The 14,524-nt window shown below is 37.5% G+C and overlaps 1 protein-coding gene across 2 annotated transcripts; it reads left to right on the top strand.

The window, feature by feature from the left end:
* The first annotated feature begins 241 nt into the window (after positions 1-241).
* Positions 242-7,906, top strand: ckmt2b (creatine kinase, mitochondrial 2b (sarcomeric)). 2 transcript variants are annotated; one of them, XM_056237781.1, is made up of 10 exons: positions 242-401; positions 2,119-2,297; positions 2,429-2,627; positions 2,982-3,077; positions 3,221-3,442; positions 4,643-4,728; positions 6,645-6,768; positions 6,848-6,982; positions 7,194-7,319; positions 7,666-7,906. In XM_056237781.1, the coding sequence occupies exons 2-10, from the start codon at positions 2,149-2,151 to the stop codon at positions 7,780-7,782; spliced, it is 1,254 nt and encodes a 417-aa protein (XP_056093756.1). In that variant the 5' UTR covers positions 242-401; positions 2,119-2,148; the 3' UTR covers positions 7,783-7,906. The 2 variants fall into 2 exon arrangements, with proteins under 2 accessions (XP_056093756.1, XP_056093747.1); XM_056237772.1 differs by lacking the exon at positions 4,643-4,728 and adding an exon at positions 6,321-6,406 and having other exon boundaries at positions 244-401.
* The last annotated feature ends 6,618 nt before the right edge of the window (positions 7,907-14,524 follow it).

The raw sequence follows: 14,524 nt of genomic DNA, 5'->3' as shown, positions 1-14,524 counted from the left end.
ACCAGCATAAACCAGACTGGTCCAACATGGAATTCATGCTGGTTTATTCTGGATTTTTCAACAGGGACATGATTAACATTGTAATTTAGTAATATTAACATATCTAAACACGGACAGTAAAATAATGGCTCTTGATGGACTACAGTGGGTAAAAGGGAAGTAGGCTATACAGTATGTACAGTAGTATCTCAGTCACATGCCATACACTGTCACTGGCACCTAACTGGAGGTTTCCACTGGTTAGGGACAGCTCAAGGACACAGAGACGTGGTGTCATGCTGACAGATGAAATAGGATTGGCTGGAGAGATGAGCTCTTATTTTGAGCACAGGCCCGGTGTGGTCTCACTCTACAGGAAACAGTCTGCTGTACTTGAGCCTGAAAGCCATTCAATCCATCAGGTGAGTACAATAAAGCGTCTACTTTAGCAATCATTTTGTTTGTTGCTTTATTTATTGACAGAAATTTAAAGACACCAGATCAGCATGGAAGCTAGATTTTGTGCAGTTGCAACAATGCTGAAGATATTTGAAAGAAAGTTTAATAAGAAAGTGTTTGTTCTTTTTGATACCAATTGATTTATAATCAAATTAAATACGTATAATTAAGTTAGTTTAAATTATAACTAACTTAATAATTAAGTTTATCAATTAGTTTATGTTTAAAATTGTGTAAAATAATGTTTGTTTTGCATTTCCAGTGTACCATTTTATAATTTTTTGTTTAGTTTATATAATTTACACCAATACATTTCTACTAGAAACTAGAAGTGTGACCAGCGCAGAGCCACCCTGTCCCACTGTAAGCCCACGTGACTGGTCACAGGTCATGTGATCATTGTAACATATGGCAGGAGAGTAATTGCATAAGACCTTTTGCTGTGGCTCCACTGTCATTTGTAACACTGTAAACCGCACTGACCTCTTCGGCGTACAGCTAAAATATCTGGAACCATTGAGACCATATTATTTCCTCATAGGGATCGTGAATAGTGAAAATACAATATCATTCACATGATAGTGAAAATACAAACATCATTAGCAAGTAGTCCCTTCTGAAAAGTGCTGTGCTTATTCTTATAACTAACTGAAGTTTGTGTGTAAGATTTGTGTACATTTTTGGTGTAAGGTTTTACCTGATGTCTGGAACATGTGACACATGGGCTGCACTGTGTGTTACTGGGAAAATATAAGGTGGCACATTACTTTGGCATTAAGTTCAAAGCCAATGTATATTTGGATACTCCAGTGGAAAAAGTCAACATGTACGTCAGGACACAGAGGTTGCTCTCCATGTCAAACTACTGTATCAGGAATACCTTTGATTAATACTTTAAAACACTCCTCAGCAATCAACTAATCAATCAATCAATCACAAATATCTACAAAAAATTTACACATATCACTTATTGATACTTAAAACCATAATCTGTTTTAGAATTCAAATCCAGTTAGTTCACCTAATCATTTACTCATCCTCATGTCATTCCAAACATATAACTCTCGTTCATAATTTGCACATCGCTTTTGTCCATCGCTTGTGAACAATGCACATACTGTACAGAGCTCTAGAGAGCATGTTGAGCTTAATATTTGATGAGCTCTATGTAATGAATGTGTGTTGATCGTTACTTTTCGAAAATTCTTGGTTGAATGGACTTTCAATGGATGGACAAAAATTATGTGAGAATACTAAAAACATAATTTGTGTTTCAAAGATAAACAAAAGTCTAATGAGTTTGGAACAACATGATGTTGAGTAAATAATGATTGTTGGGTGATCCCTTTAATCTTTTATTGGCCATCTAGGAACTTAAGAATTTAAACTGGTGAATAAACAAACAAAACAAAAAAGAATGAGCTTAAGGTATACTTGTACCGTATACATTTAGTTGTTACCTTAGGGACCAGTTCTACCTGATTTGTCCCTTAAAAATTACTTTTGTTGGTGAACTCAGGATTCACATAAAATAATACTTTTGTTTTATTTTTTCACTATTCTCCTGTATCTTTATCCTGTTATTATTGTAAACGTTCAATAAACAGATTAAGCATATGTATAAATATAATTTGAATAAAAACATAAAGATATTTCTTAATTTTGTCCTCTGCTCTGAAGTTCAGGTGTGTGAGTGAGTGAGTAGTGGCGATGGCAAGCATGTTCACTCGAATGCTTTCGGGACGCAACACGGCTGTGATCATGGCCAGCCTGGGCGCAGGTACCCTGGTATCCAGCTATGTCATGATGACTGAGTCAGGAGTCTCTGCTGGGGAGAAAAAGAAGCTGTACCCACCCAGGTGAAGGATTCAGTTGCCTTTCGGTTACTCTCTACACCTTCACTTAGTTTCCAGTTAACCTGAGAATATCTGTTTGTCCAACGCTACAACCCAGAAACAATTTAATGTCATTTTCTCTTGATCTTTCCAAGTGCTGACTACCCAGACCTGCGCAAACACAACAACTGCATGGCTGCTGCTTTGACCCCTGCTATTTATGGCCATCTGAGGGACAAGCTGACCCCTAATAACTGGAGTCTTGACCAATGCATTCAGACTGGAGTGGACAACCCTGGTCATCCCTTCATCAAGACTGTGGGCATGGTGGCTGGTGATGAGGAGAGCTATGAGGTACATTGGACCAAATGTGAATAAAAATAGATTTGGCCCACATCTAGTATACATGGAATCCACACGTACCAGATGTGGGCCGACGCTATGTTGCTGTCTTTTCAGGACTGTTCTTTGGGGAACCAAAAATGGTTCTTCTATGGCATCACTGCAAATAACAAAAAACAAACAAAAAAAAACAAAAACATTTAGAACCTTTACTTTTAAGAGTGTATATTGATATTGTATAGTAAATAATCATGATTTAATTGTTCATGGTCAACTATGTCAATTAGTGGCATCAAAATGAATTGTGCTTGCAATCTTCTGCATAAGTACTTGAACTTTATCCTTGACTATGGTTGTGATTCTCAGGTGTTTGCTGAAATCTTTGACCCAGTCATTAAGGACAGGCACAATGGCTATGACCCTACAACCATGAAGCACCCAACAGACCTGGACAGCTCAAAGGTAAAGCCTTCCTCTTGTGTCTTTGGTTCTGAACCTTTAACAAAACCTTATTCCATCAAGAATATGCAAGATGAGACTTGCCTCAGTTTAGTCTAGTTAGTTACATTAAACACTGAATGGTTGTACTGATGGCCTTTGAACAGATCAGCTCCGGGATGTTCGACGAGAACTATGTGCTGTCATCACGTGTGCGTACAGGGCGCAGTGTCCGTGGACTCAGTCTGCCACCGGCTTGCACCCGCGCTGAACGCCGTGAGGTGGAGCGTGTGGTGGTCCAGGCTCTTTCTGGACTGAAAGAGGATTTGGCGGGCAAATACTACAGCCTGACAGAAATGACTGAGAAGGAGCAGCAGCAGTTGATTGATGTAAGTAGTACACACAATAGAAACATGTTCCAGCTTACCCAGACAGCAACATAGTGTCTGCCCAGATCCGGATGTGGCAGACACAGATGCGTGTCAGTTGCATTTATCCAGTAAATCACTGGTTTGCAACTTTTACAGACACAGTTGACTCTCATAATCTCAGCTGACCTAGGTTATTGATTATACCAATTAAAATGTTAACTAACATTATTATGTAATACAGTGATTGTCAAAAATCATGTAAATCCAAATATAGTTAGATTATTTTTTTTATTATAATTTATGTTGGTTCATTCTATGCTATAGAGTTCTGCAGTGATGGAGTATTTTTGTTGGCCAACCCAGAAGTTAGCATCCCCCTAGTTTCCTTGAAAAATAAAAACCTAATAGGATTTTTCCATTGGCATTTGGATTATTGCAGAAAATAAGCTCTGTGACCAACAAAGGTTTATTACACATATTGTTCATCATGGTAATCTTCACAAATGAATGCAACTTCTATGAATTCTGAAGCCTGTATAATCACCATGGTCACATTATGTTTCTGACAACTCTTTCAGTCTTTTTTTTTAAGACACATTTTCCCTGAGTTAAAATAGTTTAAAAGAGCGCAATTGTAAACACAACAATGAGGTTGTGAAAACGGACTAGTGAGTAGATGAGTTTACCTGTTCAGTGTGATCATGTGATGTGTCTGCTACAACCTCTTCCATTCAACCACTTGTTAGAAATCACCTTTTCAAGAAGGTAAAAGCTTTAAAAAAAAAATCACAAAGGGGTTTTACAGATGTATTTTATGTTGTAGAATAAAACATGAAAATATCTTGGTTTGTGTTCACCACAGACCTTATTTCAGGCATTTAACTAATAACATATTGACTTGACACAATCGTAAGTGCTAAAATGCTAACTCGTTTCCAGGTTTTTTGGCCTACAAAAATTGTTATCCCTGCAGCACTCTATTCTGCCTGGTATACAAACATAGTAATGTTGTTCACCAGAAACACATATAAAGTTGGTTATCCAGCATAAACTTAACTAAGAAGTCTTGCTGGTTTAGCTACTTTTAAGGACACTAGCCCTAGCTCAGTATCCAAAATATCCAAAACGCTGTACATGCTCGTTTTTTCTACAGGGTAGTTGCATATTGCAATTCTCTAACAAACCTCACTGCTCTTGTCTTATGGTGGCCTACCAAAGGAGCACTTCCTCTTTGATAAGCCAGTGTCTCCTCTCCTCACTTCAGCTGGTATGGCAAGAGATTGGCCAGATGCTCGTGGGATTTGGTAAGGCTGAGGAACTACTGACCCGCAGTTAGAGCATAGCACTCTTTCCCTTTAGCACATCCTTTACTAGTCACCCATAAGCTGACTCAAATATTCTCAGCTAAATGTCAGTTTGAGGATCTACTTTCTTTCTAGCTATATTCCAGTGCCAGAGAGGCATTTTATACATAATAATGACCATTTTTTTATTATGTATTTATATATTGTCCACATTAAAAATTCAATGTATAAATGTAGAACATTTTAAAATGCAGTATCATTCATGTAAAAATAAAGAAAATAATTGTTTACACTTAAAGGTGCTCTATGTAACTTTTCTAAAATGAATCCTTTTTATTGCCTGTGTGTGAAGGGGTTGTAATAACACATTAAAATGATCGACTTGTCGAGTTTTGCTATTACCTCAGAAGGCCAGTATTGCTATTTCTATGTGAAGTCTCCGGGTCGGATTTACCGCGAAATCCAACGGATGTGACGTGCACGCGCGCTCCCGAGCCTCTCTCCTTATATACAGTCTATTGTAGACGGTCAGGGAGTTACGTCCGGTTAAAGGCGCATATCTCAGTCAATCTTTGATCAATATTCCCAAGACTCTAATCGATCGTAGTGCTGGACGGGGCCTTTCGAACGAGCCCACCCCCGAGGTCCAACTCGCCCGGCTCCCCGAGTTATAGCTGTTCGAAATCGGGGGTCCCAGCGAACGGCGATCCAGTAGGGGGCATCCCCGAGGCCCGCCACTCTAGCGTTCGGGCAAGGGTTCCCCTGGGACCTCCTCCCCCGAATTTGAGCTCTCTGGGTCTTTGTGTTCCAGAGATAAGAGCGATTTTCTTCTGAGATCGTGACGTCACCGGCGTCCGCAATTTTGCAGCGCGCCCGATGGTTTTCTGCTAATATCTCCGCGAAAACACCACCAAAAACTATGGAACTTATATGGTTCTTTTCATCTCGACTAGATGGTCCCAACGAGCTCGGTGCTCGCCGAATCCGTCAAGTATTCGCCGAGATATTTGCGTAATAGACGGTATTGTCTATGAGTTCGAGCACGAGCGCTCTTGTAAAATTTGGTTGCAATCTGGAACATCACCACTAGAGGACGCTAAAAGTTACGTAGAGCACCTTTAACTTTTTAATAATGAGCTTATTGACTATAAATGTATTCATACAATTTACATGCCATTAAAATAGGCTTTCAAACATTATGAACACTTTTCAAACCTGTCACTCCCATGAGATCACAGCAAGAGCAAACCACAAACATCCAATCAGTTCACAATGGACACAAAATCAAGTCCCGCCTTACATTTGTCCTTGTTCGAGAAGCCGTTTCACTCATACATAACAACAGGGAAGAAAAGACTATTGAAAATTCTGTTTCATTCTGACTTAAATCACATTACTTACCGTTTCACTCGGAAGAATCTGTAACGCATGTTTAAATATGCGGGTATGAAAACTTACATTTACTGTCAGAAATAGGAAATGCATCCAGTCTGACCAGAAGTTGGGATAAAACATAAAATGGCACCAAAAATGGCAGTCCTGGCTTCACTTTACACCCCCTTTTTCTTTTCTTGAATGAAAAAAAATTCTAGGACCACTTCTTGTTTGACAAGCCCGTATCACCCTTGCTGACTTGTGCAGGAATGGCGCGGGACTGGCCCGATGCTAGAGGCATTTGGTACGGTGCATGAGACTTGTGCAGAGAGCATGTTCCTGTGTGTGTTATATGACCCTGACAGAGGTCTTAATAAATGTCTATTTTTACTGGTTCACACTCACAGTCTTACAGCACGACAACTACTAGGCCTGTCTATGGATTCAAAAGCTTGAGACTTAGGGAATTTAGGGCTGAATAAAAGAAAGTTTTAGCTAAATTTACTGAATGTATTTTAACCATGATCTGTTCTCATGTCCAGGCATAACAATGAAAAGACATTTTTGATCTGGATCAATGAGGAGGATCACAGCCGTGTAATTTCTATGGAAAAGGGCGGGAATATGAAGAGGGTGTTTGAGAGGTTCTGCAGAGGACTGAAAGAGGTATCATTGTCACACAAAAATGCACATTATCTGTAAAGAAAATTAAACAAGTTCCATTTATGATCTTTGTTTCTCACAGGTAGAGAGGCTGATTCAGGAGAGAGGCTGGGAGTTTATGTGGAATGAGCACTTGGGATATATCCTGACCTGCCCCTCTAACCTAGGCACCGGTCTGAGAGCTGGAGTCCACGTCCGTCTGCCCCTCCTTAGCAAGGTGTTACGATCTCACATGCTTCTGTTTAATCTAAAGTTTACATTAGTGCATTTCACAATGCCAAGGTCGGGTTCAATTCCAGTCAAAACTGTTCAAATGAAATTTAAATGTGTTGAGAATTCATGTTAAATTATCCACAGTAAATGTACTATCTGAAAGACTTTGAAGTTCATGCAAAAATGCCCTCTACTTCATATATCCTCCTGAACAGGACTCGCGCTTCAATAAAATTTTGGATAATCTCAGGCTACAAAAACGTGGCACAGGAGGTGTGGATACTGCGGCTGTGGGTGACACTTTCGACATCTCCAACCTTGACCGTCTAGGCAAATCTGAGGTAAACAGATCCGCTTTGATAAGTCCCTTAACGCCCCTGAAAGTACTTTTAATTGGATAGAAGCAAATTCTATAACTAGAATGTACTACAATGGAGATTATATCTGTTTTAGTAGAAAAAAAAAGTAAATGTTAGAGGTCAAAAATAATGCAACGGTAAATAAAAGTTTTATAAAAATCCAGACAGCAACATAGTGTCGGCCCAGATCTGGCCCACATCTGGTACGTATGGAATCCATGTGTACTAGATGTGGGCCAGATCTGGGCCGACACTATGTTGCTGTCTGTGTATGCTCTTGATGTGTAGCCGGTGATTAAATCCAATTTTATTTGACATTGCCTTTCAGGTTGAGCTTGTTCAGTGTGTGATTGATGGCGTCAACTACCTGATCGACTGTGAAAAGAATCTCGAGAAGGGCCAAGACATCACTGTTCCTCCACCAGTAACCCAGTTCAGGAAATGATGTTATCCTTGTGAGAGGAACTGAGGGTTAGGCAGCTGAGAGACCTGTAACCTGTTGACTCTCTCCATGTTATCTACAGGTCTTACTAAATGGAACTCAACTGAATAAATTATTCATATTTTAATTCAGTCTTGTGAAATCTTTTGAATTAAGGCTGCAATACACTACATGATTTTTCAAACTAAGAATCCATCGAGTTGATGGATATCAAACATGTTTGATATTTTGTGTGTGATCCTTTATCACATGATGCTCAGTTTTACTCATATGTGGCATAGAATTCAAATAATTACTGTTCAGCTATTCAGCCCAATATCATGGCATGAGCTGTTTAGGCTGTAGACTAAGGCCCCTATAATCATCATCACCTTTCTAGCGACAGCCCTGCTGTTTAGCCTTTTCATTAAAGACCTTCTCCCTAGATGAATTCCTATTCTGAAAGTAGATTAAGGGTGTCTAGCTTATATCATCAGTTAGCCATAGCTTACAACTGGGTCTTTCTCATAGCCTATGACTCTCAATAAAGTGTTTTTCTAAGCCTGATCTAAACCTGAACTATCATTATATTTAGGCTAATAACTTGATATCATAAATAATAAATGCAAATATTATTTCATATTCGTATGAAAAATAGTTAGCTACTGATTAGCTAATAGTGAACTATCACATTCAACTGAGCGCTATTACTTACTAATTCGTTAATCAGAGGTTCTTGTTAGTTATTAGTAGTAGAATGTTAGTGCGTTACTCATTTGTTCCTGTGTAGTTATTCATTAATGAAGGAACAGTATTAAAGTGTTACCACTTGCCAGATGTCTTGCAATGCGTCATAAAGCCTGCTTGAGAAAATTTGGTAACGCTTTTAGATTACAGCCCGGAAAGTACTGCATAATTAAGACGAATTTACATCGTAACTTTTGGTAATTATGATGTACTTGCATCAAGTATAAGGGAACAATATGTAAAGTTTGGGGAATAAAGGGGTAACAACGAGGAGAATTAAAAAAATATTTATACTGTAGTATTATAGAACTAAGGCTCATCCCAAGGCGTCATATACTGACGCTTTTGCCAAAGCGTCTATAGCCAACGCACATGGCACCCTTTAGCGTCAATATGAGACGCAGATATATGGCGCCTCCTAGTGGTCTAACCCTAACACTACCCCAGACCTAAACCTACCCATAACCGAAGCGTGTTATATTGACGCTAAAGGGTGCCATGTGCGTCGGATGTAGACGCTTTGGCAAAAGCGTCAGTATATGACGCTTTGGGATGAGAATGCGTTGGGTATTCTTCTACTATTATGTTACAACAATCACATTTGGGACCAATTTAGCAAGAACATACACTGTGTACCTTTTTGTAATTGTGTACCAATACAAACTGTATAGGCTTTTTAAAAACTACAGGGTACATTTATACAGTTTTTCTTTTTTTATATAGCAAAAGTGCAGGTGTTTAAGTTTGGGCTTAAAAAGCAGTTTTAAACAAGAAAGAAGCGTTGTAAATCTGTTTTGAATTAAGTTGTTTTTCAAATAAAGGAACAAGAGGGTAACAACCACAACTTTAATTTACGGCCCGCAATGTCACACTTACCCTGTAACTACATGAAACAAGAGTATCTTTCCCCAATATCTAAGCAAAAGTAGTAATTGTTTGTTTTAGTTTTCAGTGTACTTTTGTTAAAAAAGATTACTGTATAAATGCATAGATATGTACCCAGTCATTTTTAAAAAGCATACAGTAGCCTATGTATTGGTACACAATTACAAAAAGGTACACAGTGTATGTTCTTGCTAAATTGGTCCCAAAATGTGATTGTTGTATCATAATAGTATCTTAGTTTTATAATACAAATATCTTTTTTAATTCTCCTGGTTGTTACCCCTTTATTCTCCAAACTTTATGTTGTTCCCTTATACTTACACGTAATTACTTTATAGGTAGGCTACACTATAATTACAGAAAGTTAGGCCTACACTGTAAAATCGGCCTACTTTCCGGGCTGTAATCTAAAGCGTTACCGAAATTTTTTATTTAGCCAACATATCAATGAAATCAAAGGGGGATTTTCATTCAGTAGGCCTATTTATAATGATAATAGTATAGTCTGTTTGTGGCGCTGCAGGTGTGTTTCGCTGATTTACTAGGCCTATGCTGTGTTGAGGATCGGATCGTTCCAGTCTATTTTTAGATAATAGCCTATAATGTCAGCTCACGGACTGCCTGAAAAACATCCACACATAGCCTATAGTAATAGAAATATGAAATGAATAGCTTACCAGTGTGTATTTATAGCACATGAAATGAGAGAATGAGAGACACGTGCCCTTGTCGGTTATAACAATGTTAACACTTAAAGATATTCTGATTTAAAATCTGGTCAATTATGGACTGCTATACTTCATTCTACGTGCAGTATTTCTAAATAACCTTCATGATTAAAAAAAAAAAAAAAAAAAGTCATGCATACTGGACTCAAGCAGTTATTAGGACTTTATTCCTAAAGAATCGGTAGCCTAAAAGTGCACAACACATTCTCTCTATTTCACCAGCAGGTGGCAATATAACATGTGATGAACACATTCCCAACACTGCAGAAGTCAAACACCATAAAATGTGTTTTCCATAATAACATTTGCTGTTGAATATTATAACCCAGATTTCGTACATTTGTGTCGTCTAAATAATCAATCACGGTGATATCTTATAGCCTATTATGATTGAGGGTGCTGTATTTACTCACTAAAGAGGCTAGAATTTTTTTGTATGTTATTGTATTTCATAGAAATGAATAGGCTATTTTGCCATGTAACAAAGATAGAAATATTGATAAAACAAACAACAGAGAAACGTAAATAACTGGAAAAAATATTTAATTCTTAAGCTACAGTAGGCTACATATAAAGTGTTTATAGGCTATACTTGGCCTTATAAATTGCCCAAACCTAGATTGCGAAGGAAAAAATAGGCTTTTCTGTTGGTTAGTTCTGTTTTAATTCGTCCATGGTGTTTTGAGAGTATGGCATGTCCCAGTCTGAGACCGGGAGAATCCTCCTGTTGGTCACGGATGTGTGCTCCGTGTGGATAAAGATGGCATCCCGCTGATGTCTGTGACCTTCATGGAGGCTTACTCCTCTGCCAGCCACTGCTTTCTGATTTAGTGCTGCTCTTGTCAGGAGCTGTGAGGTGCTTTTCATGCACTGGCAGAGCAACTCAAGGGCAAGTGTGGACAGGCTGGGTGAAGAAAGAGCACAGATAGAAAAGCAAGGAATGGCTTATGTGCATCAGATGTGCGTCGTTTCTGGAGGGGAGCATGTTATTGTGAAATATAGGTTCACATGCAGCCTTCTTTTCATTCATAACTCAAATCCAATTTGTCCCATATATCACTGATTCATTACCACACCCATCCATGGGTGTTATAAAAAAATGAAGAATGCGGAGAAAGTCTTCTGTGGCCCTAAGGGCCACCTATTAACTGAAAGTAGATTTTTCAACTAACACTTATGACAAAATCTCATTCATTCCATTTTGAAGAATCTCCTAATTGTGATTATATTCTGTTTTAATCATGAGACACTTGTGCGTTTTGCTCAAATACACCAGTGAAGAGAGCATGCGTTCACAGGGGGGCCCGAGAGGCAGAGGGTCTCTCAGAGCAGATGCTAAAACTGATGATGATGGATGTCTACATGGAGACTGTTGAATGATCAGGGGAGGCTTGTATAGAGTCTACAATTTCCATTGTTTCAAGAAATCTTATATGCAAATTTACTGGGACAATTAGTCTAATATCAAAGCAGGGCGACACTCTGAGAGTGGCAATTTCAGATTTTAAATATCTCTCATTTGTTGCTCTATAAGGTATAGTAGGCTAACCTGTATTGTGTGTTTAGTGCTGGGTAGATTATTTACAAGTTGTAGTCCATTACTGAATACAATTTATACAAAATACATGATATAAATTGTAGTTAGTAATGTAATCTATTACATTACACATTTTAGGTAATGTAATCAGACTACTTTTAGATTAGCCTACTTTTGTAAAATGTATTTGAATAATATAATCTTACCATATATTAATAAAAAATACAAAGAGAAAGAAAAAGTATTCCACTTTTGTTATCAACAACATGAAGTGCATTACACTTTAGTTTAGGGTCCAATTAATTATTAGCATGCATATTACTAAGATATTGGCTGTTTATTAGTACTTATAAAGCACAAATTCATATTCTGCATGACCATATTCTACACCCCTTATTCCTAACCAATACCTAAACATAACAAGTACCTTACTAACTATTAATAAACAGTAATGAGATTATTGAGGCAAAAGTCGTAGTTAATAGTTAACTTAATAGTGAGAATTGGACCCTAAACTAAAGTGTGGGAAATCTTAACTTGTTTAAGTTGTTTAACTTGCATAACTCTAATTTTTTAAATAAAAACAATCAAAATAAACACTAACTAAAAAAGATTCAATATTTTATTTGGTCATGCTGTGTGGCCTTCCATGTAATTATAGTCGCCTGACCAGTGGACGGTTTTTGTGTGCAATTCCACAAAACATTTGATCATATATAGCCTAAGCAACAGGGGTTTTTTTAGAAAGAAAAATGTAAAAGATAAAAACAGAAAATTTATAGGGAGAATCAATGAATTCTGAATAATGCAACCATTAAGTGAATATTAAGTAATCATGGAATCAATAAAAAGTAAATGTAGCCTGATTATGAGTATTTTAAAACATAAAGTAATCTAATTACAAGTATTTAATTTTTGGAATCTGATTGTGTAATCCCTGGATGGGCCGGTTGCATAAATCGCTAAGACAGTCTTAAAAGTTAGACATCTAATTTTGTCTTTAAGACTTTTCATAGCTTTTTTTAAATCAGTTACATAAACACATAGATTGGTCTAATTTGATAGCGAAAAGTAAGACTGACTGCCTCTGACTAACTGCTTGTGGGTCATAGAACGTAAGACACTGTCTTAACATGATGTTAGTCCAACCGGCATTACAAGGCGCTTTTGCCAAAGCGTCTATATCCAACGCACATGGCACCCTTTAGCGTCAATATGAGACGCAGATATATGGCGCCTCCTAGTGGTCTAACCCTAACACTACCCCAGACCTAAACCTACCCAACCAAAGCGTGTTATATTGACGCTAAAGGGTGCCATGTGCGTCGGATGTAGACGCTTTGGCAAAAGCGTCAGTATATGACGCCTTGGGATGAGAATACGTTGGGCATTAATCAGTTACTACACATGTTGTATATTGGTACCGTGATTTTGCCAAATAAAATATTTTGTTGATCCTGAAACAACATTCCTGTCCAAAAATGTAGTCCTAACCCCATCCCTACCACTAAACCTAACTTCCTTAAATCAGAGGGAGGTGAATAACACTGATGTAGAAGCACCTAACCATGATTGTAAGCCTAAACTTGACCAAAACTGTAAACTTGTCCCTCTAATCTGATTGGTTACTTGGAATGTTGTTCCAGGATCAACAAAGATGTTAGCTAATCAAGGAACATGTTGCACTTGGTGAAATACCATTCAGCATTGTATTATATGTTTTTAAAATATCAAATGAAAAGAATGAAATAGTAAACAGCTTGTTTTTAATTTGTGACAGGCATTACAGTAATTTCTTGATGTCTGGTTATGTTTATCCAGCATCATCTGTGTCTTTTGTCAGGTGATAAAGGTGATTGCTGAAGTGACAGTAGATGGTTCATCTCACAGTAGAAAGGAATCTTGCTGAATGGGAGACAGTCGAGGCATTGTATCTGAGAAAAGATCAAGCAGATGTTTGTGGGCTGTTACACCTCCCCAGTGGTTTCAAATCACACAAAGAGAACAGGGGAAAAAACATGGCAGACTAATTGGTTACAATCTTGCTTCGGGTATTTGTCTACAAGAGTCTATAAGCAGTTAAGCTTTCATCCGGACTTATTCCAAATGGAATTTATTAATTCAATAGTAATGTGCAATATAATAAGCAACCTCTTTAAAAATGTGTTCTGTGAAATAGCAATAATTGTGTTGGTGTTTTACTGTTCTAGGAGTAAAGCAAAGGGTTAGGGTTATGATTAATGTGCCCGATGTTTTCCCCACATTTGCAGGGACAAATTTCATGTTTCTGTATGAACATGTTTTATCTATCCAACTAATGATCTAGCGTAGATGTCTAGTATTTACATTTTCCCAAGAAAGAGCTGTAAAATATTTATCTTGTTCCGTTGAAGGATAGAATTCTGTCATCGTTTACTCGTCATCTTGTTGTTCAAAACCTCTATGACTTTCTTCTGCTGGACACAAAAATGGGATCATTTTAAGACTGTGCCCAAACATTTGGGGAACCTTCTGTGCATTCTTGTGTTTTGAAATCATTAACACTTTACAATAAGGTTTCATGTGTTAACATTAGTTAATGCATTAACTATCATGAAATAACAATGAGCAATACATTTTTACAGCATTCATTAACCTGTGTTTATGTCAGTTAATAAAAATGTTCACGTTAATATTGTTTCACTAATGTTAACAGATACAACTTTTTGATGTTAAAAATGAACTAGGAACAATAAATGCTGTAGAAATATAGTTAATTGTACATGTGAATTAATGTAGTTAACTATAATGTTGATTGTTAAGTGTTACCATGAAATCAAGGTAATTCTCTGACCTCAGATTTCTATAGAGATCACATACCATACTGAAA

The sequence above is a fragment of the Rhinichthys klamathensis genome, unplaced genomic scaffold (assembly GCF_029890125.1).
Source record: "Rhinichthys klamathensis goyatoka isolate OS25496 unplaced genomic scaffold, OSU_Roscu_1.1 h1tg000019l_1, whole genome shotgun sequence".
In the NCBI taxonomy this organism is placed as follows: domain Eukaryota; kingdom Metazoa; phylum Chordata; class Actinopteri; order Cypriniformes; family Leuciscidae; genus Rhinichthys; species Rhinichthys klamathensis.
The sequence above is the reverse complement of the archived record's forward strand: the minus strand, read 5'-3'. Positions and strand labels throughout refer to the sequence as shown.